General features: G+C 35.8%; 1 protein-coding gene across 2 annotated transcripts; it reads left to right on the forward strand.

The window, feature by feature from the left end:
- The first annotated feature begins 4,214 nt into the window (after positions 1-4,214).
- LOC116265043 (alpha-glucan water dikinase, chloroplastic) lies at positions 4,215-27,644 on the forward strand. 2 transcript variants are annotated; one of them, XM_031645563.2, is made up of 34 exons: positions 4,215-4,312; positions 5,843-6,141; positions 6,949-6,990; positions 7,072-7,181; positions 7,259-7,337; positions 7,421-7,512; positions 7,598-7,751; positions 8,169-8,381; positions 8,474-8,812; positions 8,910-9,017; positions 9,188-9,286; positions 9,783-9,917; positions 10,020-10,105; positions 13,063-13,197; positions 14,087-14,249; positions 14,324-14,413; positions 14,495-14,680; positions 15,659-15,721; positions 16,050-16,112; positions 16,219-16,278; positions 16,367-16,519; positions 16,627-16,710; positions 19,554-19,730; positions 19,877-19,983; positions 20,170-20,383; positions 20,466-20,569; positions 20,794-20,929; positions 21,114-21,239; positions 21,414-21,524; positions 23,158-23,256; positions 23,771-23,944; positions 24,016-24,108; positions 25,129-25,244; positions 27,318-27,644. In XM_031645563.2, the coding sequence occupies exons 2-34, from the start codon at positions 5,851-5,853 to the stop codon at positions 27,520-27,522; spliced, it is 4,407 nt and encodes a 1,468-aa protein (XP_031501423.1). In that variant the 5' UTR covers positions 4,215-4,312; positions 5,843-5,850; the 3' UTR covers positions 27,523-27,644. The 2 variants fall into 2 exon arrangements, with proteins under 2 accessions (XP_031501423.1, XP_031501424.1); XM_031645564.2 differs by having other exon boundaries at positions 4,227-4,312; positions 5,823-6,141.
- The last annotated feature ends 129 nt before the right edge of the window (positions 27,645-27,773 follow it).

The following is a 27,773-nucleotide window of genomic DNA, read 5'->3' on the forward strand; positions in this document are numbered from 1 at the left end:
AGCATTAAAAACCTCAAATATCAAGTTATATAGGTAGAAGAGTGAGGGGTGTCTGGGAGATCCTCAAATATCTCATTCCACCAAACACACATAACATCAAATGCTTTAAAAAAATCCAATAAGCCGTTCAAGGTTGATTCAAGTTCTTATCATGCATAAAGTTTCCCCGCTTGGAGAATGTGCCCATAGAACAAACCGTTTGTTTTTTCAAATATGTAATATGCTACGAAAATTAGGTAGACAAATAGCGAATGATTAAATTAACTTGATTGTTATATATATATATATATATATATATATATATATATAGCCAATTCATTTGAATCACCGAGTCTGCAACCTCGCTGATTCAGAATCCTGAACCGATTTTAATGACACTGGTCTTGAGTATCTTATAGTTTCATTTATTTATTTTTTTCTACAAAAGAAAACTAGGTACATGGTGGTGAGGTTAAATTAACCAGTATACATAGTTAATACGATAACTAAGTTCAATTTTTCATATTTGGTTGCAGTTTCATGTGCCTCAATAACACTAAATTGTAACACTCCAAGTACATTCATAAAAATGTCAATACATCTGATTTGGATAGGATACCCGATCGAATCATTTTGAAAAAATCGGATACGAAAAAAAAAATATCTAATTAAGAAATCAGTTCGAATTCAGATATACATAAATAGCTAATTGGATTTGGCTACGGATTGAGATCAGATTTATTTTTAAACAAATATCCTATATCTAAAGCTCTTACATTTTCAAAATTAGCTAAATTCGTTTCAAAATTCTGATTCTGATTCAGATATGAATGTAAAAAAATGGATTTGAATGGGATTCAAATTGTCAAATTAGATTTTGGATTTGAATTTGGTTATGACTTTTCTTTATTTGTATCAGAATCTTAATATGAATATGGATATGTGAACATCTGAAAAATATATTTGATTCAAATCCAATCTATTGACATTCTTACGGTCAAAAACGACATGAGAATGGTTGTGTTTTCAAAATTTTGAAAGGCCATTAAGGGTCATTCGGCAAATGAAACAATTTATTATTATTTCTTGAATCTATCCTAAAGATTAAGAAAGGTTCAGATTTATGAAATAGTAACATACTGTTACTAATTGGCAAACACTCCGGATACGAAAGAAGACTCGAGAATAATTTTATTTCCTATTTTTTTCCAGATCTTAGGGTCTTAATGCGATAAGTTGAAATTGCAAGACTCCGTACCTAAATCAATTCATCACAGTTTGAATTATTTTTTTCACTAAGTTAAAAAGATTTGGAGTTTGATACCGAGACAAAAATTTATGCAGCAAAAACTGGAATCCACAAAAAAAGGGAAGATGCTCCGCCATTATCATGTTTATGAAGCACGATTCAAATGAATTTTGGTTCCTTCTTTTGGTTAGATCCACCTTAAATGCTTTTATAAATATAATTTAAATAAAATTACTCGATAATTATCAACTTTAACTTGACCTTTTATATTTAATATGTTTTATCTATTTTTTATTTTATCATATTTATTCAATTTTTAGTTGACATGAGGTCGAGCCAGGCCTTGATTGTCGGGCTCCTACTCCAACCACTCTGACCAGGCATCACAAAAAAAGCAGGAGGAGTTCAGTGCATGCTCTCTAGTGAGAGAAATCTTAACGGCTTTACCAACTATAAGCTTGCAGCTGGTGCATTTGTTAGTGCTGAAAATAGTTTTCCTTGTCTTGAGAAAACAGCAAAGGAATATATTGGCAGATCATATTAAGTAAGCACTTGCAATGATGCATAAAAGAACAAAAACTAGACATAATACTAATATGGTTATAACCATAATATCTTAAAGCAGATATTTTCTAGAATTAGATGAAAGAAGCAAGATCCAAATTTATGTGTATGTGTATAGATATGCGAACAAAGGAGATCCAGATCCAAATGTGGTATCAAAACATTTTAGAAGAATCTGGGTCTGGACCACCTGACTTTGGAGGAATCCGTCCCATTGAAGGCACTGGCCTCCGGGCATGAGTTGCAGGTGAAGGTGAAACTTACCAGATGAGAATTGCTTCTATGGTCCAAAAAGCGTCCCATCGGAAGATCCCTTTTCTCGACGCCCAAGCAACTTCTTCCATGAAATATCTTTTCCCTGTTTGCATCTCTGGATATTCGTCTTCCGTTGGAAGCAATGGTGTTCACGCTTCCGTTATCTCAAAGGTCTGAAAAGCGGAAAGGTAAGAGAGACAAAAGAAGAGAAAAAAATATCTGAGAAGGGAAAAGCCCAAACGGGTGATATTCTCATGGGCGAAACGAGCCATAAGATCACACGGAAGGTCGTTTGGAATATAATGCGTGAGATTAATAAGGTAGGAAGAAACTGGAGGCCACATGATGCGCATATGGACAACAACAACATGGGGACTTTTCTTACCAATCTAAAAATCATTGATTCTTGACAAGCACGGAAGTTGAACAATGTTACGAAATTGTCCTTGCTAATCTGACAAAAGTTCAAATATCGAATTAAAGTCATCATCAACCACGGCAGGAGAAACCATAATTTTTTTTAGAAGAGTCGAATTAAAGTTTTTAAATTTTGATTAAAATTAAAATATTATTTTTAATTTTTTTTATATAAAACAAGTAAAATTTTATATATAAATTATTACTTTAACTTTGCCCTTGTTGAAGAAGATGTTGGTGCAATGGGTGAGATCGGAGCTGGTAAGAACTCTGTCTTTGTTTCCAATAATCAAGATACCAAGGCTCAAGCACAACGAAGACATTTACTTGAAGCATAAAAAACAAACTTGAATCTTATGATGATAGAGATTTTAGCCATAAAACACTGCTAAAGTACTTTGTATTAAAGTCCAACTTAGATTATATATAAATAATGCTGCTAGCGTGGGAAAACCATGAACTTCTCGTAAGGGTATTTTGGTGATTTTAAAATTTTGTAAATTCAACTTTTACCCTTTTAAAAGGAGAGTCTTCCACTTAACTGCTTTAATTATTTTTAATTTATAATACGAGGCCCTTGATCCTTACTAGGAACCATAGCATGTAGGCTGCTCCAACACGGCACTGAGTTTTTCTGTTTTTTTTAATATACACATAAAAGTGTTGTCAGTAATTGAACAAAAATTGAAGGGTAAAACAGTAACTTTTTAAGCGCGAAATCTTCCCCCCGCGACTAGTGTCCAAGTGATTGGGTTCTACACGTCAGGCATCCTCATCTTGAAATTTATTACAAAAAGGCCCTCCATGTGAGGCCGGTATTTCTCTTCCTAGTCTCCCGAATCCGCATGGAAGAAACCGTTGATCGGAGGGCAATTTCGTCGGAAAAAATGGAAAGAAACGTGGTTCCCGAAAACGAAAAATCGTGGAGAAATAGCAACGGAGCCGACCTACTTATGGTGCATATTCAAAAGAAGGACTCAAGTTTCAGTTATTACATTGCAGGCAAATAGGTTGCTTGTTATTCACATTCATTGTCGAAACTCGAAAAGACATAAAACACAAGACTAAAACTGGATTCAGTTAATTTGGTTATTATTGACGTATTTTTTATACTAGTTATATGTCGGGTTTCATATTTTAATTTAAATATGACATCTTCCTAAATTACTAACTAATTTGAAATATTTTTAATATTTTTTTGATTGAAAATAAAAAATAGGTCCACAACCGATGCATATGATCAATAAATAAATATGACATCGGTGCCTACATTGACAGCAGTGTTGTTCACTACTAGTTGTGACATTCGTCGAAATTATAGTATTTGACAGTTACATGCATAAAAAAAGTATATACTTGAGAGGAGATTTAAGAATTCAAAACCGAATTTATTTGTTTTATAATAATAAATTTGTCGATCAGATAGACATTTTAAGCAGAAAGTTAGCCACAATGAGCGGTGTAATGGGGACCCTTATAAATTAGGGAGCATCGGAAAAGAAAAGTTTACGAGCGAACTTAAAATACAAAAAGTAGAAGCTTTTTTCTTTTGTTTTCTTAAATAGTAGGTCGCTTTCCGTAATTAATACAAAATAATGGACCTTTTGCAGAATCACGGGGAATTCGCCCGTTCGGCTTTCTCGAGTCCCCAGCACGTGACAACCCCAAAAATCTTGAAGGCGGTAAGCGTGGACGAAGCAGATTTTGCCACGTAGGCGTACATATAGAGCGGCGGGTGTGTTCGTCCAGATAAAAACTTCGACTGCCCCCCATCACCCAGAGGAACCCGCCATTGGTGCTCGCGCCAATACTACTCCTCTGATCTCGAGCTCGCCAGTCCGAATACCGGTAAGTTGCCATCCGATAATTAGAACTCGACAATCTCTTCGTCTCCACCTTGAGGATTCTCTCTTCCTCTGTTTTCGTGTTTCGGATTCGTCCTGTGTTTTGCTTATTGAAGGTATAGATTTTCGTTTACGCGAACAGTGTGTCGCATTTGGATGATTAGATATCGCAGTCTATTGATTGCTCGATCTTTGTTTTTTCATTTGTTGGGTTTCTTTTGCATTAGTTTTGTGAAGAGAAAGACATGCAGGTTGAGTTTGTTATTTTTGAATAATTTCGCGTGATGAGCGTGCTTTGATACGTCGATCAAATTTCGGATGAGTTTTAATTTTGTTGTAAATTGTTCTGATTCATTGTGATCGGTTGAATATCTTTTTTCACGTCTCTGCTGCTTGGAAATTGAGATGATTATGCCTGTAATCAAGGATCGTCTTGTTTATATTTAACTCGATCGGGTGGGGAGGCAGGAGGGAATGGAAGGGGCGAAAAAGGGTTTGCATGGAACATGATGTTGGTTGGTGGTGGGGTAAGTAGTGATGGGAGATGAAGGCTGGTCGCCTGTGCCTATGCAACAAGGCATGGAGAACGAGCACGGGACTAGGAGTACTTTTGGTTTGGGTGATGCTTCCAAAGTCCCCTTCTGCTTCTTATAGTTTAAAGGGCTACTGGATTGGAATTCTTTCATGGCTAACTGGTTGTGAGCACATGGCCTGATGAATTTTGATACACGCAGTGATGTCGTTTAGAATTTGTAGGGATTAATGTGTTATGTGCTGCCGTACTGAGCTCTTATCACGTAATTCATGAACGCTGTGATGCCTCTATTTAGCAAATGAGCTTGCAGCAAGTGGCATAAACTTGTTTGATGGCGCACATATATATTTTTTTTCTGGCTATCACTCTAACATATAAATTTATTGAATCTTGATTGTTCTTGAATAGTGGGATAGGAGATTGGGCATATTGGGTTCCGAACTGCTCTTTTGCATGATAAGTTGTTCAATCATGCTTAATTGCGACATCAAGCAGCACATTTGAAAATGTAGCTTCTGGAGAACAGGAAGTTGTCGTATATTTTCTCACGTTAACTCATTCATGGATATGCGTGGCTCAATTTTCTATTCAAGACATGCAGACATATATGTGGTAGCAAACAGAAACAAACACACACATGCGTACATGTGTAAATGTTTAAGCATGCACATGGATTAGCACACCTCATATATTTTAAATCTGTACTTGGTTTCTGCATGATATATGACAAAATATCCGTTCACCAAGTTTTTGGTTACAAAGGTGTCTATTTATCTAGTTTTTCCTTCAATCCTAGTCTATTTTTAAGATCTTATACATTAAGATTCACATAAAGCTTAAATTTTCAAGCTTCTTTTGGTAAACTAAGCGGCTATGCATTTTCTAGCTTCTGTACCTGCATGTCCAGTTCCCTGAAGGTTCATATTCTCAATGTTAAGTCTACTGTTTGTCTAGTTCTGTGAATCTGTTGGTATTTCAGACTTACTATTGAGGTTGCAGTCTGAAGAATGAGTAGCGGTCTGGGGAAGAACTTATTCCAAAAATCGCTGGTTCATGGTTTGCATACACATGAGGAGCAGCATATCAAAAGTTATCCTAGGACACCAGGCAGTTCATTATGTCAATCCTCAGCAAAGCCTACGACTACTCGTGTGACTTATCAGCTCTGCAAGCCACTGGTTTCTTGCAAGTTTCTGGAGAATACTAACTTGACAAAGGGTTTGAGCCCATCTCAAGGGCGGGGTAGTTTGGTGTCTCATGTTCCTTGTGCAGTCTTGGCCACAAATCCTGCATCTGAGGTGATTTATTTATTTTATGTTTTCTTGATTTTTCTTGCATGCCTTTTAAAAATTAGTGAAGAATTTCAAAAGATTGATGTACTGAAAGTTGTTCTTTCTATAATTGAGTTTGCTTTTGCATTGTATTTTTCTTTGCATCTGTTATCAACTATGCACTGTGCGTTTCTGGAACCTAATGCACACCTATGGAGTCAACGATAAGATGATAGATTATTAGCATTTAGCAATATGGATCTAGAGACAAGTTTGAACACTAGATGTTTGACCATGGCATTAGATTGGAAGACCAATATATACAAACTTTAGTATACAACTTCTTGATCTTTTGTGTGTGTGTGTGTGTGTGTGCATATATATCATGATAGGTTGCTCTAGTTGCATGTTTGCATCATGTGGACTTTTTCCTTTTGTGTTGATCAGATCTTGTGGATATGATCTACAAAATTTTGTTATACTGTTAAATAAATTTACTAGATGTAACCTACATTATGCTAAAATTCCCGTCTCTTAATGACAACATATCTTTGCATGTAAAGATGATCTGAAACACAAGACCTGTCAAATAAATTATGCTGAGCACATTTATGAAGTTTGATTGAAAAGATGCAACTTAAACCTGTAGGCTGGAGCCTGTAATAGGTGGGAATAGGGGTGTATGATGTACCATATTGATAGGATGAGGTACACTAGGAGCATCATTTAGATTATAAGCTGTCCAGGCAATGTTTTCTAGATACAGAAAATCCTATGTAGAATCTGATATTTCAACTATGTAGAATCTGATATTTCATGATTGTTTCGCATCAGCAAAGAGTGAAGTTCAATCTGGATGGGAGATCAGAGCTTCAGGTATGCTCTAGTTTTTTATGCAAATAAAAATGAAATAAAATATGCTGTAGTAAGTTGAACTTTTATGTGTGTTCCTCGCAGATTGAAGTCATAGATTCCTCTCCTGGTCTTTCTTCTCGTATAGACATTCAAGTTTCAAACAGCAACCTGTCTTTACTCCTTCACTGGGGTGTCATCCGTAAGGGGCATAAGTATGGATGATGACAACTCTGTCATTCATTCAGCTTCTGTTATGTTTGATCTCAGCCTTTTTTTCTTTGCATATCAGGAATTGGACTCTCCCTCCACGTCGGCCCGATGGAACCAAAGTTTACAAGCACAGAGCACTCAGAACTCCTCTGAAAAAGGCATGCGTTCGGTGGTCATGTGACATGTTAGCTTAAATCCCTCTTGCATCCTCATGATATCCAGTTTGTTTTTCCCTGTGCAGTCTGGCGATGATTCCTTTTTGAGTTTAGAAGTTGATGACCCTGAAATAGAATTTGTTGAATTTCTTCTGGTTGATGAGGCACAAAATAAATGGTAAGCTGCCTTGTTTTTTATGCAATTGTGATTTTCAAATATGTCTAATTGTTCTGATGAAAGCTGAAAGCTTTTTGGACATTAGGTTTAAGAAAGATGGTGGAAACTTTAGAGTTCAATTGGCAAGAAGTGGCAGCTCAAAAAATCTTAGTTCAATTCCTGAGGAACTTGTGCAGATCCAGGCTTACTTGAGGTGGGAAAGGAAGGGAAAACAAGCATACGCTCCGGAGCAAGAGAAGGTAAGGAATGCCATCTCATGTCCAGTTGTTTAGGGCATATTAAAAGATCATTCTTAGAGGAGAAAAATTTTGTAAATGAATATAAAGTATAAAGCAGAGAGACACTTGGCTGAAGGATGCTTTATCTCTTGATTGATGTTGTCCTTTTGTGGACTGTCATTCTTAAAGCATTTTTTAGCTTAAGGGAGTTACTGGAGAGGTTCTTATGAGATCATGGATGGTTAGTTATTTAAGAAAATAAAAGAAGACATTCCATTTGAATTTTTTCTTGTTATAGAAATTACATACATAAAGATATTCTACAGAATTTGCTCACTGTGATTTCTTTTACAGCTTTTCATCTTCAAGGCATTAATACCCTTAATCTGAAATATGCCTTCAATATCCATAATGGTATTGATGTTCTCCATATCTCAGGAGGAATATGAGGCAGCTCGTCGTGAGTTAATGGATGAAGTAGCCAAGGGAGTCACAATAGATGACCTTCGTAACAAGCTCATAAGAAATGATAGTACATCTAAGGACACCCTAGTTCCTAAAAGTGCCATTCCTGATGATTTGATACAGATACAAGCCTATATACGGTGGGAGAAGGCAGGAAAACCACATTATTCCAAGGATAAGCAACTTGTATGCTTCAGTTCCTTTTGGTAGGTATTTTAATATGACAACTTGTGATGTTTTTAACTTTAAAATGGATTTGGTGCATTCATGTTTGGCAGATGGAGTTTGAGGAAGCTAAAAAGGAGCTACAAAGGGAGCTGGACAAGGGAGTGTCTCTAGATGAATTACGGAGGAAAATCATGAAAGGAGATATTGATACCAAAGTCTCCAAGCAGTTGAAGACCAAAGGACGGTTTTATATTGAAAGAATTACTCGAAAAAAAAGAGATATCCTCAATTTGGTTAACAAGTTTACTTCTGAAGCTGTTTCAAGAAAGCATGTTGTGGAACCAAAAGCTCCAAGTTTATTAGAGCTCTGTTCAAAGTCCAAGGAAGATCAAGACGCTGGTCACACACTGAGCAAAAAAATTTATGAGATTGAAAATGGAGAACTTCTGGTTAGAAGCTTTTTGTATTAGGACAAGAGTTCTGTTCTAGCACGTTCATGGTTTATCTCAGTGATTGACATTCTGAAATTGTGTTTCTCTTTTGAAGGTCCTGGTCACCAAGCTCAATGACAAGATGAAAGTGTATGTGGCTACAGATGTGAAGGAGCCTCTTGTTCTTCACTGGGGATTAGCAAAAAGTGCTGGCCAGTGGATGGTAAGCCAAATTTTTTTCTGAAAACATCTAGTACTTGTTAGCATAGTTGTTGTTATTAGAAGGTAAAAAACTTGTTCTTTGTCTAAATATGTTTCACAGCTAAAAAAATCACTTTGAAATCATTTTGGTTCCTGTACATTTGAAAGTTACTCAATACATGTATAATACAGGTTCCTCCTGCAAGTAACTTGCCTCCACAGTCTTTACTGCAAGATGGATCCTGCGAAACTCATTTCTCAGAAGGCTTCTCAGGTGAACCTTCTTTAAAGGTAAAAAGTTTATTTATGCTAAACTTCTGGTACAACTGGTTTACGCATTTTACTATTGATCTTTTCGGACTGCAATGACTACAGTGCCTGTGGTTTTCAGTTTGATTATTGTTCATAAGTATGATGCTTATTTGGTTCTTGTATTACTGATTCTTTTGCATGTATGGTGTTTACAACAAAATAGTGCATGCCTACTTTTGTTGCATGTGTACGCTTGATCTGAGGCAACGGGCAAAGTAGGTTGTTGTTTTCATTTGCTCCTATTATGCATACCTTGGTCAAACCCTTTCTCATGTACGTACTGTGCCTTTGAATCTTTACCCATTTCAGCAGTGCCTTCAAAATTAATTGTAATGATTAATACTTTTGGTGTTCAAGTGGGACATTTTCTTTTGTTCTTGGCAAATCTGAATGCTAAATATTCTAGTTAAAATAGTCAATAGTCATACTTTCATATAATAATCAAGTTGGTGGTTTTTCCCCCCTTTTAATGCAGTCTATTGAGATAGAGATGGAGGATGGGGACTTTGTTGGAATGCCTTTCGTACTTCGTTCTGGTGAAAAATGGTTAAAGACCAATGACTCAGATTTTTATGTTCCATTTGCTGCTGAAAGTAGGAAGGCTAAGAAGGTAACAATGCTGTGCAAGATACTAGGATGTAGCCTAGTGTTTTTTAAGTTTGTGTCCTTTTGTTTCTGTTTTCTGACATGACTTTTTTTCTTTCCATGTTAGGACATTGATGGCAAAGGAACTGCACAGTCATTATTGAATAGAATTGCAGAGCTTGAGAGTGAAGCTCAAAGATCTCTTATGCACAGGTGAGAGATGTATCCAAAATGTTGTTCCTGTAATTACTTGGTTTTGTGGTTTTCGATTATTCTCTCTTTCCTCACTGTACTTTTCCATGTGACCTGAGCTAGACATGGCATTCTGTTCTTTAATGTGAAAACAAAAGAAAATCAACTTGGGATGTATATAGAGCTTCCAACGTGTAGTGTGTAATAGTTTCATGTAAGTTTTGAATGTTCAGCCACTGACCACTAGAATAATATGAGCCTACGGCCCTACAGGCTACAACAGATGAAGAGTTTTAAGATAACAGTGCCGAAGGGAACCTATTTTATCATTTGTTTCTGCTCCATTTATCTACTTCAGAGTAGGTTTCTATGGCACCCTTTCCCAGCATTATGCCATCAAATGTTCTCAAAACCAATCAACTTCTCAATATGAAATTCATCTTGCATATCTATTTAATATGTTACATGGCCTGCTATGTTCTAACCTTCACATTTTGATCTCTTCTATGCTTACCTGATTTCAGATGTCCTCTTCTGATAGCTTGATGGGCTGTTTAACTATTTTTCATAAATGCATCTCTTGTTTCATTATGTTTCTTTGTAGCCTTGAATAATGAGATCTTTCATTTCTTGCACCAGGAGTTCATGCATTATTAGTTAGATGGACTTGCACATGCATACATCACATAAGTCACCGTGTTAGCTCCTTGCATGTAGCTTCCACATTTGCATAAAGAAAAAAAAAAAGAGTCACAAACACTTTGGTTTATTGAGAACATCAAATTTATTGAATCCTTTCACTAAATAACATAACAAGTTAGCCTCATGTGCTTTAGGAAAACAATATGGAAATATTTGAATGACTAATATCATGATTTTTCATCTTTTTTCTTGTCATTTTTTTTATGGTTTGAAATCTGAATATATTATTTTTTCTTTTCTGATTTTTTGGTTATGTATGTATTCTGTTATAGAAACTGTCTTTCATTGTTTAATATATTATTATTTCTTATTTAATTTTGGTGGTTTTCTCAGATTCTCAAATTCAAATTCAAAATTTGCCTGAGATTAAAGAAACCCATACTATTGCGATATTTTCACCCCACCTAGGCATAGTTGAGACTGATGTTATGCCTATGCAGATCGCCAAGAATTTTTTAGATGATGGGCATAATGAAGTGTTTCTGAGAAAAAAGGAAAATAAGCAATAAACAATTAGCTTCGAGCAGTTCCAATATATGAGCCTCAATATATTTAAAAATGATGTTTAAGCACTAAAAAATTTGACACATTTGGAAAAATAGTCTTTACCTATAAAAGGTAGATCATATAAAAACTGAAAAAATGCAAACAATCATGTCAACGACATTAAATTCTCACTCCTTATTAAGTACTAGCAGATATTAAATTGTATTGACTTTTATCATATCAACATAACAATTGGATATCAACATACTGGCTATATTTTGTGAAATTTGACATGTAATCAGTTAATTACATTAACCACGTAAGGACTGGATTAAGATATATGAGCTGAGAGTGAACCTCACTACATATTCATTCGCCACTGTGTTGTATTTGTTGATTTTTATTTTTTTTGCTCTCATTTTATTGTATATTTCCTCATTCCATAAGTAAATAAGGTTACCTTTCCTGTACCATTTAATAGTCATGATGCAACTATTAAGAAATTATATTGTTTTAACAATTAAATTTAATAGGGAAGGTCTATGCCTATTAATTTCCTTTTCATTTTGTCTATAGTCACAGCCACAAATATCATTCTTGGGCTTTTAACGGCGAGGATTTTTTCAAGTATTTTTCAAGAAGTTGTTTTTCTCAGGAAAGATGGAAAAATCCCAATAATTAGGTAAAATAAAATAAATAAGAAAATAATAAAATGACATAAATAAAGTGATGAAAATGATGTTAATGATGATAAATAATTTAACTTAATTGTCGAGGTGAATATGAGATGTGATTAACCTTAAAACAGAGGAAACAAAGAAAAAGGACAAAGATGGAAAAAAAGTGCAACAAATATATTTTTCTACTTTTTTTTTAAAAAACACGTTCACTTGGGTTTTTCTCGTTTCTCTCATTTTGTTCATTGGTACTGTGATCTTTCAAAAACATCATGGCATTTGTGGCTTTGACTTGGTTTATGTGAGTTTGTGAAGCTTGATTTCTTAAACCATGTGATTAATTTAAAATTTGTCTATGCTGATACTTCTATTTTTTTTTGTTTTAATTTTGAGGATGCTTTAGTAACAATTGCTTACTTAAAAGAAAACCAATTTGAAGGAAGAAAACATAGAAAATAATATATTCGATAATCACTTTTCTATTTTTTTGGTTAAACTTTTTAAAGGAGAGGTATATGCCTCTTTACTTCAGAGTAGTGGTAAAAACTTTGAGTTGAACAGATCTATTACCATTAACAGGAATAGAGTCTTAAGCTTCAAACTAGCCTTCTTAACAAGTATGCTTCACCTACATGGTGTTGACCATGTCAGACCTGTGCCAGTGTCCGGCCAAGTTGAAATGGGTTGCAGTGCCTTCCTAGTCTACCCGTGTTACAAAGCTTGTAGGTGGTACATGTTCTGCAAGCATCATGACATGTCTCCCAATTGATTGGCTTTCTGCTTATGGGAACAGGGAACTATATATTTTATGATATCATCTTTCAACGTCATTGTTCTAATGGTGCAAATAAATGTTTTGAATTTGATGTTTATACATGTTTGCTTGGTCTTTGGCTTTAGGTTAGATTCAAATAACACGACAAGAATGAGCAAGAGAAAATGAGGCTATCTGGTGTTAGAAACCGTCCATGTTTCTTTTCCAGATATTGTTTATCATGGTTCTTTGTATATATCAACCTTACATGGTTACGGTATTCACTACTTGACGCTGTGATTTTGCCAGAGAGAATGGCAGCATGACTTGTATCTAATTTGTTTGTTTTTCTGTAACAGGTTTAACATTGCAACAGATTTGATGGAGTGGGCCAAAGATGAAGGGGAACTAGGGCTTGCTGGCATTCTTGTATGGATGAGATTTATGGCGACAAGACAACTGACTTGGAACAAAAATTACAATGTGAAACCACGGTATAGTTTAGTATTTCCCTGCTCTATATGAGAATATTATATTTCATTCATGACATGGTTACTATGACTAAGTGCTAACTGAGGCCTTTTCTATTGTCATAATGGAAACACATCTTCCTAAATTTGTATGAGATTACCAACTATCTAATTCCAGTGTGTTCCTTTTTGCGTGCTTATATGTTTACAGAGTAGGATGATTGTAACCCACATAACCTGTTTGGGAAGTTCTGAAATATTACCTATCAGGTTTCATTTCTAATTTGCAGTCTTGATGAATATAATCTATAAAATTAGACAGTACCTATTAGAAATTTAGAACCTATGGTAGTGTTGAAATACTTTTTCATTTAGTTTTGCCTTATGCCAGCCCAAACTTTGTGAGTTGTGTGATGTGAAATGATATCGAATTTGCCTTGTTTCTGCGAACTCCATTCCCAGATATTTCATCTTAATGGCACTAAGATGTTCCTTTGATACCCTATAAAAGCTTCACCTTCAGTGCATTTAATTTGATGTGAAATGATATCGAATTTGCCTTGTTTATGCGAGCTTCATTCCCAGATATTTCATCTTAATGGTACTAAAATGTTCCTTTGATACCCTACAAAAGCTTCACCTTCAGTGCATTTAATTTGATGTTGTTTCCTTGTGTTAAATTGTCAACACTTGTTAAGTGAGACATAAATTACATGGATATGCTCTTCTTTAACTTTATATATAAGTTTCATGAGATTGATCTTGTTTTCTTGTGCTAAATTGTCAACACTTGTTAAATGAGACATAAATTACATGGATATGCTCTTCTGTAAGTTTAAGCTATGTTTGATTAGTTGTGGTGATCTACCTTGTCATATAGAGTTAACATTTCAGCTTCTTTTGCTTTCCACAGAGAGATTAGCCGTGCACAAGATAGTCTTACTGACTCTCTTCAGAAGATATTTCAAACCTATCCACAGTACAGGGAGATTGTACGAATGGTAATGTTTACTGTTGGTCGTGGAGGTCAAGGGGATGTGGGGCAGAGGATCCGAGATGAAATCTTGGTGATCCAGGTATTGCAGCTGTTGTGTTGTAACTGCTATAATTTTCATTTGATCTTATGCATAGTAACAATCAAATTGTATAGAGAAACAATGACTGCAAAGGTGGAATGATGGAAGAATGGCACCAAAAACTACACAATAATACAAGTCCAGATGACGTTGTTATCTGTCAGGTAATTATTCAGAATACCATATGATTTCAGAGTTGATTAGGAGGAAATGTATCAAACCTTATTTTTTTTCATGTTTTTCAGGCACTAATTGATTACATAAGGAACGATTTTGATGTCAATGTTTATTGGAACACCCTAATTTCTAATGGCATAACAAAAGAGCGGCTTCTGAGTTATGACCGCGCAATTCATTCAGAACCACAATTCAGGAGGGACCAGAAGGAAGGGCTGCTACGGGACTTAGGAAACTACATGAAGACATTGAAGGTCTGTAACAGAATCTGTTTGCAGTTTATCTTGCTTTCAGAAACTTATGTAGTTGCAAACATGCAATGACCTGTCAGCCTGAAAGATCATTTTCATTTTTGTGGATTGATTTTTCATGGTGCTTCATCACTTGTTGTCTATTCTTGAAATAACACAAAATTATGTGAATTGTTAAAGATCTGCTATTGTGCATTGTCACAAGTATCAATATTTCTTTACAAAGAAACATAAAATCATGTGAAAATAAAGAAAAATGAAAAAGTGAAAAAATCACAATATTTTGAAAGAATTTACGAAATGGAAAATTGCATTTTTATCATGTTTTTTTTCATAAAAAATGTTTTTAATGTATCTTAAGTTTTGATGTTTGTTTTAAATTTTTTATAACTATTTTGATTTTTTATCTATGTTTTCTATTATTTTTTATGTTCTTTGATTTTTTGAATCCCAAAGACTTTTCTGAGAAAAAACAAACTTCTTGATTAGTACTTGAGGGAAACCTCACTGACAAAATCCCAAAAATGATTTTTGTGGCAATGTTATCATGTTCAGGAAGTACAGGCCGAAGGATTGCAAATGTGATTCCTTGACCTGTAATTGTTGGCTATCGGGTTACATCGGCGGCTAACAATTACAGGTTTGAGGGTCCTCCAGCTTTCGCATGACCTGCTTAAAAATCAGAATCTACACTTTTCTACTACAAACCCTGCAAAAGCTTTTGTGAATGAGATGTTAATGCATGTTAGTTTTGACATTGCATCTGATGCGACTTTAAGTTGGCTATTCAGTGAATTTGCTTTTGAATCTCTCCTGTTCAGAATGTCCTTGTTGGATTTTGTGTTACGGTATTTAAACCTGAGTGATTAGTCTATAATTTGTGCATTGTGCAACGATTTCATTTAAAGCAAATGTTTCATTTCCTTGTAGCATCTTTTCAGATTCTCTCTTATATTCTTAATTGCTTTTTGGCCTATGTAGGCTGTTCATTCTGGTGCAGATCTTGAGTCTGCCATTGCCACTTGCATGGGATACAGTACTGAGGTAATATGAGAGACTATATATGACACAATTACTTCAAATGCAACTTATAGTTGTAGTTACAATGCTCGTGAGATCTGAGGAAAACCACAGAATCTCAAATTGGCTCATCAGATTGAAGATACCTTTAGTTTTTTCTTCAGTGGTCTGATATCCTCAGATCTCAAACTGTTTAAATGACTTATTGATATTTGTTGTGCCCATCTACCATCCTGCAGGGCATAGATTTTATGTTCAATCTTTTTCTTTTTTGATAATCTGAGATAATACTCAGATCTCAAACTGTTTAAATGAGCTATTGATATTTGATGACCCCTTCCCCATCCTGCAGGGCCAAGGTTTTATGGTTGGGGTCAACATTCATCCAGTACAAGGGTTGCCAACTGGGTTTCCAGTAGGTTTTCCTTTTTAGACTTTTGAATCTTATTTCACTGTGAATATTGGATATGGTTGTATATTGTTAATCCCATTGATTTTCATTTTTGGTTCATTCTGAGCAGGAGTTGCTGCAATTTGTTCTAGATCATGTGGAAGATAAGAATGTTGAACCTCTCCTAGAGGTAAAAAATGCTATATTATTCTCAACATCTACTCCTCTCGTTTAGCTTATTGTGTTGTTTCCGCTTAATGAGCATAACATGACTGCAGGGGTTGCTGGAGGCTCGAGCAGAGCTTCGGTCACTGCTTCTTGGATCGTGTGACCGCTTGAAAGATCTTATATTTTTGGACCTTGCCCTTGATTCTACAGTGAGGACAGCTGTGGAGAGGGGCTATGAAGAGCTGGATCATGCTGAACCACAGGTAACTTTATCTGTTACCCGGAATGTGAATTACTACTAATCTTTCCAATTTTTTTGGCTTGAAACATTAAAACAGTTCTTTGTCTTGACCTGGTCTCTTTTCCACAGAAAGTCATGTACTTCATCACTTTAGTTCTTGAGAATTTGGCGCTTTCATCAAATGAAAATGAAGACATTGTCTACTGTTTGAAGGTATGTTATTGTAATTCTCGGGCCTATAATGACTCAAAGAATTGCTGCATGTGCAATGGTGCCAGCTGTAATAAATCACCATGACTTTTTTGCATGGCAATCCAAACCCATGCCCAAACTGTATTTGCAAGAGATAAAAATTAAAAAGCATGATGGCGTCAATCAAGGACTTGCATGAACACTAGCTTTGTTATAATTGTTCATTTATTTTCAAGTAGATGTGACAGTTATTTCCTGGTAAATAATTCTTTTATTTGTGTGGCCTAGTTCAAATGACAGAATATTACCTAATCAGAATGATTTTTAAGCAAGTATGTAAGTAAAGTGGTGCTTCTTTGTTATATAACCCTTGTTATGAGTGCACTGTGGAGGTGCTTGTGTGACAAGGGACAAGGGTGTATCTGTGTGCTTCCTTGACCAAAAAGGACAGGCACAGAAGCACACAAACACATGCACACACACACACAGACGCTGTCTCATTGTGCTTGTGTGTGTGTGTGTATATATATATATATTGGACGGATAGATAGAGAAAGAGAGCGAGCTTCCTGACCATTGTCAGTAAGCCTACCCATCACGACTGTCTGGTTGCCTTTCTGTGCAGGAGAGATCGATTAGCACTCTTGTGAAAGGGGGAGGCATCAGCCTCCCCTGTTCTCTCCTCGACTCCTCCCCCTTTTTGGCAAGTGGAAAACCCCATCCATTCACCAACGGGCTACAGCCACATTGCAGGCTGCTGGCTAGAGGAGAAGCTTGTTGGGGGGTTTTTGGAAAAAAAAAGGGTGTGGTGGGGGGGGAGGAGTTTGGGGTGAGGGGAGGAAGTTCCTCTCGCAGGGGGAGATGTCAGCCTCCCTCATCCATGGATGCCTCTTTCTTAGAGAGGGCATCGAGGCCCCCATGCAGACAGGGAAAAAAAAAGAAAGAAAGAAAACATTGCAACCGTCTAATCATCAGGAAGCACTGTCTTTGAAAGGATGGTTGCGATGGGCAGGCTTCCTGACGCTGGGCTTCCAGTATCAAGAAGCACTCTATGTGTGTGTATGTTTTTATATATATTCATGTATTTGAATTAGAGTGTCTAGTATATATAGCCATCAAATGTTAACGGGCATGCTGCAGCTGCATACTGTGGTAACAATTACCTGACTTTAGTAGAGCAGCCTGTCTGCTTTATCCATGTGACTTAACATGTAAGCGAATGGTCTATCCTTGTAATAGGTTTTGGTGGGGATCAAGATAGGAAGTTTAAATGAGGAATAGACAAGGTCATACTAAACACCCAACCATGTAGCCCTTGGCCAAGCAAACATGGTGCTCATGTAAATAATCTGGTCATCACTTTTCCAACTACTTAAATGAAAAATGAGCTGGCAAGGAATGTACTGTCCTATGCTTTTATGGATGATCATAGACTTCGTGCCTGAGAAAAAAAGAAGCAGTTGCAGTGACTCAGCGAGCTATAGATGTTTCTTCCAGTCTATCTTGGTGCCCTCAACTATTAAAATGGAAAAAAGACAGATCAAACAAATCAAAGGAAGAAGCCCTTAACTGTATAATAAGTGAAAAAGTATGGACTTACAGAAATTATACATTCAACCTTATATAATGATGTACTTGCTAGATAACTTCTCAATGAACATTAAGTTGTAGAATTAAAAGGATATCCAAGCACGTATGAGAACTGGGGCTATATCTATTGAAATGAATGCTTGTTGCTCACACGGCTTCAGTGTTTGATCTGAAATTTTTCTAAGCAATACTAGCAGTTTATTGGTTTTGGTTTTAGATGCTTCTCATATCATAAGACTTGCTTCAGATCTTGTATTTTTTGCAGGCTATAAACACAAAAGATTGATTATCATCTTACTGGGTAGATCTAAATGAGGAAATAAGCTCATGTCACCTCCAAAACAGTGTAACTGAGTTGTCTCTGATGTAGTGTTTGAGGCCCCGGAATCAGGATTCTGGAATTAGCATTCCAGAATCTTGATTCTGGAATTGGGAAAATGGGAAATTAGATGCCTGGTACCAAAATAATTTTGTGTTTGCATAAATGAAATTGGGTTTCTTGGAAACCCTTTCTGCGTTTGATGGGCATGGACGGGATAAAAATTGGAATTAAAGCATTGTTTTTTATTTTCTTTTTAAAAATCTGTGGGTTATCCCTGTAATGTTTTATAAGGGATTAACAGTTTAACATTATTCCCAGTAAAAAATAGTGGGACGTCAAAGTAATTTTTTAAAAAGATGTCAACCATTCTGAAAATTTGTGAAAAAATCTGGGGCTGACATGAAAATTTTCATCAACAGGTATACAAGCCAATTCCACAGATTTCTTTCTCATTTTCGTGTTGCTTTGCTCTCTCTTCTCTCTGTCCTTCTCTCTTTCTCTCTTCACTGTGAACAATGTCCCAGCTCTGGCATGCAGATAACTTAATCTAAGGATGAGTACAACTGAGAATTTCTCTCTTAGTGATGGTTAAAAACTTAAAAGAACTAATCTTTCCTTCTTTTTTTTTCCTGACATTACAATGTCCTATTAATTCAGTAATATGAATTGGATGGACTTGGTGAAACTCATAGAACATGAAAGTGAGAACTTGTGATGCTGAATTGGTTCATCAATTTAATTTTTCAGTGCTAGTAATTCTTTTGATTTTCAAAAGATGGAAATGTGTATCCTGCTAAGGTGAAAGAATGGACATGTACAACTTGCTAGCATGAACTTGTCTTACCCTACTATTCAGCAGATGATGGTGCATGATCATGAATAATGTTTCATTTATTATCATTGTCTCCTACAAGTTCTCGGATTATTTAACAGTTCTTTCCTCTTTTTGAAGGGATGGGACCATGCTATCCAAATGTTGAAGTCTAAAAGTGGTTGTTGGGCACTTTTTGCAAAATCTGTTCTTGATAGAACACGGCTTGCTTTGGCAACCAAGGCCGAACACTTTCAGAATGTCTTACAACCATCGGCTGAATATCTTGGTTCAATGCTTGGAGTTGAACAATGGGCAGTAAGTACCTGTTATATTGCTGCATGATGCATATACAACATATGGGCATGCACACACATATTACACATTCCTTCTGTGAAGTGTATCGAGAATGATATTCATATAAATCTTCAATAAGAATTATATTCATATAAATCTTCATACAGTTGAGCATATTCACTGAAGAAGTCATTAGAGCTGGATCAGCTGCTTCTTTATCAATGCTTCTGAACCGGATTGATCCTGTTCTTCGCAGGCTGGCTAATCTAGGCAGGTCGGTATATACTTTGAAAATTATTAATTTTCTTTCACCCTGAGAAAAGGTCTCTTAGTATATTTGCTGTCTTATGGTGCATTTACAAATCTGCTTTTTCTTTTTCCTTCTTTCTCTCTTTGTAATGGTGAACCTTGCCCAAGGGTCATTAACTACTTGCAATGCTGTTAACGGTGCTTGGATCAGTTGGCAAGTCATTAGTCCAGTTGAAGTTACTGGATCTGTTGCAGTCGTGGATGAGTTGCTTTCTGTACAAAATAAATCGTATGAAAAGCCGACAATTTTAATCGCCAAGAGAGTAAAGGGAGAGGAAGAAATTCCTGACGGTACAGTTGCTGTATTGACACCTGATATGCCAGATGTCCTTTCACATGTTTCGGTTAGAGCAAGGAATAGCAAGGTGGTTCCTCCATTTTCTTTTCATGTTTATCCCATTATGAGAATGCAAAGGAGGTGCAAGCTGATACCTGTTTATCATGTAGGTTTGCTTTGCAACATGCTTTGACAACAATATTCTTGCTGACCTTCAATCAAAAGAAGGGAAAATTTTAAGCTTAAAGCCTACCTCGTCGGATCTTGTTTATAGGTGACTTGGTTTACAGATTAAATATTTTGTGGAGTATATTTCTGCCTGGAAAATTGAATGCAATGAATACTGAAACATTTGTTTTTATATATGAGGCACCCCTTATTGCCTTCCCGCATCTCAAGTTTCTTTAAGTTCCGGGTGCTGCTCAATTGGCCTCATATGATACAAAAGAGCATAAAAATTAGACTAATATTTTAATGCTTCATTGTCTTGGTTGTCAGAATGATTGATGCCGGCGAAGTTTCAAGCAATAATGAAATAACATCAAAAGAAGGATCAGCACCATCTTTAACCATAAGTAGAAAGCAATTTGCTGGCAAATATGCAATATGTGCACATGAATTTTCTAACGACCTGGTGAGTTAAATAATTATTTTTTTTCTTTTCCGTGAATAAATTTGACATGTGAGACATTGTTGGACTAAATTAAAGTACAAATCCCTCTTTCTTTTAAAAAAAAATTGACGTGTGATCTATTTAGGCTACTTTCAATAGCTCTCCACTGGTATTGTCTATTCAATGTCGAATTCCATTTTTACAGGTTGGAGCTAAATCACGAAACATTGGCTTCCTAAAGGATAAAGTGCCTTCCTGGGTTGGGATACCTACATCAGTTGCACTACCGTTTGGAGTTTTTGAAAAAGTCATATCATATGATGCAAACAAGGTTAACCATCTCTTAACTGGAGAATTTCTCATCTCCATGCACTGTGATTAAACATTTGAATACAAACTCAAGATTTGTTAAGACTTTCATAATCTTCTAATAAAGTAATGCAATTATTTTATTTTCTCTTTTTTAAACTCACGACTACTATGTGGACCTTATATGTGATTACAGGAAATAGCTGATAAAGTGTCTAGCTTGAAGAAAAAGCTAGAGGAGGGAGAATTCAATGTCCTTCACGAGATACGTGATACTGTTCTGCAGCTTGTTGCACCAAATGAACTGGTAAGTTTCATTTTGCTGCATATTTTCCTGGATGCTAGAAATGTTAGTTTTAAGAAGCAAAACTTGTCCAATTACGTGAGCTTTATGACTGGGATTGTTGTTAATAATGGTATACATGGAAAAGTGAGTTCCACAAAAAATTGTCATTTCTAATATGCTGTTCTCTAAATGAAAGCGAAGTATCCGTTTGTGAACTTGTGAGCCCTACTGTATGGAGCCTGTGGCATGGTTCTTAGTTTCTTGCTTTATCTTCTGAAAGATGCTTTCCTGTATCAGGATGTAAAAGACATCCTTGGCCTTCTGGAGAATAATGATATGTTTGAGAAATGAGGTAGGGGGAGCCGAATCTTAACGTATGCCAGAACATGATAATGCCAATCAAGAGGAAAAGGAGAAGTATTTGTCGTAATATTTTGAAAATATGGTCAATTTCAATTTCTCATGGAAATATTTTGATATTTGGCATTGTTCTCCTAATTTTTTAAAAATTTATTTTTAAATATTTTTAGATGTTTTTTCACTTTTAAGTTTTTAACAGTTTAACCATTCTAATGCTACAAAAACTTTTTGAAAACTGACAATTTCATAAGTTTTATATTACTTTTGTATATTTTTTCATCTTTTAAACTCCTGAGAGTTTCCTGAGGAAGACATTTAAAGTTTTAAACCGATTAACGCCCTAGAAGAACATCTTCCATAAAAATCCAAGAACCATATTTGTTACTGTGCTGGCTGCTTCTACCTAAAGTGAGAAGTGAGCTTCTTGGAAGCACATTTTAGTTGCTAAAATGTCCATGCCTTACCTAGGTTGGGGAATATCTTGGGGAAAGTTAAATTTTATTAGTAGAAAACTCACTTGTCAGTTGATTTTTTCTCTTTCCTTAGCCGATTTCATTTTTATCTTATTTCTTCCATGTGCTGTTCTCCTGTTGTTTTCTATAATGTTTGTGTGATTATAGTTACCAACTGATTTTACTTGAACCTTGCATTTAGAAAGTGGAATCCCAGAAATCCCAAGCAAAATCTTCATTTTTCTTCTAAAGAGAACGAAATTTGATAAAACTATCATCCACATCTAGTTCACTTTTAATATTCAATATTTATTGGGGCGACTCTCCTTGTGCTCCGCATTCTTTTATTCTAACTTTTTAATTTTGTGATTTTTTATATTGGTATGTTCATTCTTTGATATCTTGACTGTTTCACTTGCTCATTTCCTGCTCATCTTGCTGTTAGTTCTCACTTGTTTCTACCACTGCTTGTCACTCTTTTTTCATTTTCTTTGACTTTCCTATTATCTTGAAAAGCGTATCGTGTTTCCTGCTTCATAGCATTGTGGGCTCTCACCTCTGTGCTTCCCCTTCCTTTATCAATTTCACACCTTGGTAATCATAGGTTGTACAAGGAAAGCACAATTTACATTCAATATCTGGAAATATATAAACCGGCTAAAAAAAACTTGATTGAAATTTTACTTGACTTTGTCGTGCTTATAAGTATATTGAAATTATTCTTTGATGGCTTTTGCTTTACTTTGATTTGCATGTATACTGTATTGTCCCAATGATTCTTAAGTTAATCATGCAGAGTTGCATGGCTTAAAGATGTTGAGATGTGAATGTAACTTTTTCAGGTTGAAGAACTGAAGCTAAAACTGAGAGAATCTGGCATGCCATGGCCTGGTGATGAAGGTGCAGAACGGTGGGAGCAAGCTTGGATGGCAATAAAAAGGGTTAGAATCATCACTATGATCTATTGGCATTGATGCATGTGATGAGCTGGCAAAAACTTTCAAATTATTATTACTGAAGAAAGAATACATGCACTGAACATATACCTGTTAAATAACAGGATAATTATCAATAGATTTTAGGGAGTAGTCAGCAGTCGAGTTGTCAATGAAAAGTTGATTGCTCTGGTAAGAATATTAAAGGTTTAAGATCGTTTAGCTTCTTTTGGCACTAAAATGTAAATTTTTATGTAACACTTTATGAAGTTCAATTAAATCAAGTTTTCGTAGTGAAACTAATATATTGGTTCATGGTCCAATTTTACTGTTACTATAACAAAATGAACCATACAAGGGATAGACCTTGTGATGGATATTTTCTTGTACACTTACTATCAGCATTCCACTATCCAAATTCTGATGCCCAGTTATGTTCTTTGCTGCAATTTGTTAATTGGACCATCTTGTTGTTTTGTTCTTATAACTTCCTGACAGAAATGAACTATGTGCTTTCTAGGTTTGGGCTTCAAAATGGAATGAAAGAGCATATTTCAGCACTAGGAAGGTGAAATTGGACCATGACTCTCTCTGCATGGCTGTCTTAGTACAGGAAATTATTAGTGCTGACTATGCATTTGTTATCCACACTACAAACCCTTCTTCTAGTGATCCATCAGAAATATATGCCGAGGTATATTGGATTTGCTAAATGAATAGGTTCTTTGCTTTCTTTATACTGAACATTTTGCTCCCATTATGCAGGTTGTGAGAGGACTGGGGGAAACACTTGTAGGAGCATATCCAGGTCGGGCGTTAAGTTTTATCTGTAAGAAGAATGACCTGAATTCTCCGAAGGTGAGGCTGTTGTTTGTTGATTTCACATGCTTGAAAGGTCGTGGTACATGATATTGCAAACAAAGAATAAAGTACTTTATGACATCAAAAGGAACATCTATCTGTAACTTTCTAATATTTTCCATGCCCAAGGATTACAAATTCTGTTCTGGGCAAGCCTTTTATTGAGGTAGTTGCAACTGAGGTGGCTGCTTTTTACTTTGTAGTCCAAACTAGGGTTTCATGTATGGGGTAATTCTTCAGCCTATGATATCAGGAACTCAGATTAATCATTTATGCCCTAAGTTTGCATGTAACTTTTCGCCTCGGAGGTTCCTTAGAACTATGAAATTGGACCTGGTTTGCTGGGGAGGGCAAGAGTAAAAGTATACGGAGAGATCATTAAAATCATAATATCTATCAAAGTACTTAAGCTCCTCCAGATTCCTGATGTCCTCATGGGGTTCTTTTATAGAACCATGCAGGATCTAGGTTTTATTGCAATTTTTTATTACTATCCTAACTTCAGCATGATGTTATCTGCTTGCAGTAGGGCAGAGTTCCCTACTTCCTGCTTGTTTTCCCCATACCTTTTCATGTTTTTGCAACGTATGTCTCTTTGCCAGGAGAGTAGTAGAGCGTAGGGTGTTATGAGTTAAGCCCATTCGGTGACAAACACTGCATGTAAATACACACACACGCACACACACACCCCATCAACTCCTCTTGTTTAAAGGCCATGGAAATTTTTTAGGCCCTAAAATGAGCATTAATTTAATTAAATTGTTGGTATATTAGGCTATGGAATTCAATAGCAATGACCTGCCAAATTTGAACATTTTCTGAACTTGATATTTATGCCTGCATGCTGCTACATGCACTTCAAAATTTTGGATACTCTTATCTGCTTATTCATGACAAATTTGAATGATCGAGATGATTTATATTTGTGCAAATCGCGATTGTATCCAAGGTATTTTTGATGCCAATAACATGAAACTTTTCGACCACTAAATCTTCCTGTTGAATTTGTTTCTTCAGATACTTGGTTACCCTAGCAAACCTTTTGGCCTCTTCATAAGGCAATCAATCATCTTCCGCTCTGATTCTAATGGTGAAGATCTTGAGGGCTATGCTGGTGCTGGCCTTTATGACAGGTTAGCTAGTTGTAATCTATTATGGTAGAGAAAACTTTGTTGCTTTGATGATACACTTCATGCAGTTACAATCATTAAATGCACTCGGTCTGTGTGATGTGTTCATGCGGTTTTTTTTTTAAGAAACTTAAAAAGTTGATTTAACTACCTGATTGATCCTTACTCTTTTCAAAAAGCAATATCATAGAGTAGGCCTTTCTTTGTCTGCTGAATTCACTTGTTCTGCATAATGTGTTCATGATGTTTCTGCTAAATAAATCTAAACTCTATTGCAGTAGCTTTTCTATCCTTTCTTTTAAGTGGATGAAATTTTATGGAGTAGGCCACTTATTGTTTGTTGATTAATTTATTTTCAGTTAAACTTTCATATTAATTGTCAATCTTTTGACAAAATTGGAAGTTGTTATGTCATTATTCTGACATCATTTTTTGTAACTTAATATGCTATTTATATGTATGAAAAGCTTGATCCAATATTAAATCCTAGTTCTGAAACCTCATGAACCTCTGTCGCATGGATGCAATCATGGGTTTACGGATTCACCAATTCTTGTGGAATTCACAATGTGTAATCAGATGATAACCAGCTTGGATAAACTGATCTTTGAGTCATAGGCCAGCAAGTTGGCTTGATAACTTGTCTGGTTCATAACCGTCTAACAGTTTCCTTTTTATCACAAGCTAATGAATCAGTTGAACGTTACTATAAATAACAACTACAGCTTGTAGCAAAGAACTGAAAGCCTGTAGAATAAGAACCACAAGAACTATATTTGTAGCAAAATATGACAAAATTTGAAGATTTTAGATCTCTTTTTTTTTGTCCTGCACCAGGGAAAGGATCATTCCCTGAAAATCCCAAGTCATTGAACGGTGAGTTGTAAGGGAGAGGAAACTTCATTTCCTAAGACCTAGTCATAAAAACTTTCTTTAGAAGCTAATCATCCACTGCTTTTGTCAAGAACAGACTAAAAAGATCAGTACAACTTGCAGACAAACTAATATTGCTTGGTCAGACGCAGGATTGGGTGAGTCATTACACAACTGAGTCAGACAATTCTGAACTGTTTTTTCTGGGATTCAGTTATGAATGGAGAAATACTAGAATGCTGACCCAGTTATATGCTAATCTCGGTTGGCTCCATGGTTCTCTTGTCACCTCTCCACATGTGCCAACTTCAAATGTAATGAGTGAAGATGGAGATCCATGTCATGTCTCATGGGAATAATAATAAACTTCTGGAAGTCTTATTTGAATCCAGGACAGACATTTGGTTTGCCTAGGGTGCCTAGTTTGTGGTTTGAAGATGGATACTATAGTCTTCTGCCCTTCTTACTCGACCACTACCACATGAACCAACCATGTCGATTGTGCCTTACATTGGCCTTAGAAACTCGTTTTTTACCTTCCACTAAATTTTCCAGTTGCTTCTTCACTAAAGTGTACACTTAACCTCATTTTTTTTTGAGGCAGAATTTGTTACTCTGATTCAAAATCTTCTGCATAAAGTAAAAAAGGTTTTATTGATGGATTGATCATATTGCTCGTTAGCAGTGTCTTGCATTTACCTCTTTCTGCATCTTCCTGAAGTTCTCAATGACACCATACTTGGCCCTCCACATTTCGGTCAGTGGTTCATGTTGATGATGTGAATAGGTCATAATTGCAGATCTCAGCCACTCTTTCTCCATATTGATTGATACTATTTTAGTAGTTATGACAACCTGTAAGCACTCAACTTCAGTCGAAGTTAATTTTATATGGAGGTATGCATGTATGTATTCCTTAAGCTTGTTTACATCCTTGAGATCTATCCCTGGGTCTAAGTTATTAGAAAACAAATTCCAAATATTCATAGGAGTGATGAAGTAAGTGGAAGAAATGAGAGTTCTGGAACTTTTTTTTTTAAATTTTATTGTTATCTTGCCTTTCTGCTCTGTCAATATCACCTTATATCCAGCTGACCTTACAGATCTGACCTACTGGGATGCACTTCTGTTTATTTCTCTTGTCTTGTTTTTTTCATCTACATAATGGTTGACAATCCTGCATCTGTTGCTGAAAATGGGCAGTGTACCCATGGATAAAGAAGAGAAGGTTTTTCTGGACTACACTTTGGATCCGTTAATAACAGATACCAACTTCCAAAACTCTATGTTGTCATCCATTGCACGAGCTGGAAATGCAATTGAAGAGCTGTATGGAACCCCACAAGATATCGAAGGTGTCGTGAAGGATGGAAAAATTTTTGTTGTCCAAACTAGGCCACAAATGTGACCAGTTTTTTCTTTTTGTTATTATTTTATCTATATATTATCATTTCTGTTCCTTCGTTCATGCTACTCTTTTGGTGTTCATAGTAAGACTATTAATGGCAGCAAATACGTAAGTTGCTCCAATGCCCATCCTATCATCTATGCTATTCTTTGTTCCTAAGAGTAGGAGTTTTGGTTGTCTTTATTCACGAATCTAGTCCATAAGGAATAGGTGTACTTCAGTGTCAGGTTATGTTGATTCCAAAGGCAATG

This window comes from Nymphaea colorata, chromosome 11, assembly GCF_008831285.2.
Source record: "Nymphaea colorata isolate Beijing-Zhang1983 chromosome 11, ASM883128v2, whole genome shotgun sequence".
NCBI lineage: Eukaryota > Viridiplantae > Streptophyta > Magnoliopsida > Nymphaeales > Nymphaeaceae > Nymphaea > Nymphaea colorata.

Bases quoted from the DNA above. Each gene is read 5' to 3' on its own strand.
- LOC116265043 (XM_031645563.2), top strand. From the start codon at position 5,851: ATGAGTAGCGGTCTGGGGAAGAACTTATTCCAAAAATCGCTGGTTCAT. The intron at 16,279-16,366 runs GTAAAAAATGCT...ACATGACTGCAG, and splicing joins ATGTTGAACCTCTCCTAGAG to GGGTTGCTGGAGGCTCGAGC. The intron at 16,711-19,553 runs GTATGTTATTGT...CTCTTTTTGAAG, and splicing joins ACATTGTCTACTGTTTGAAG to GGATGGGACCATGCTATCCA.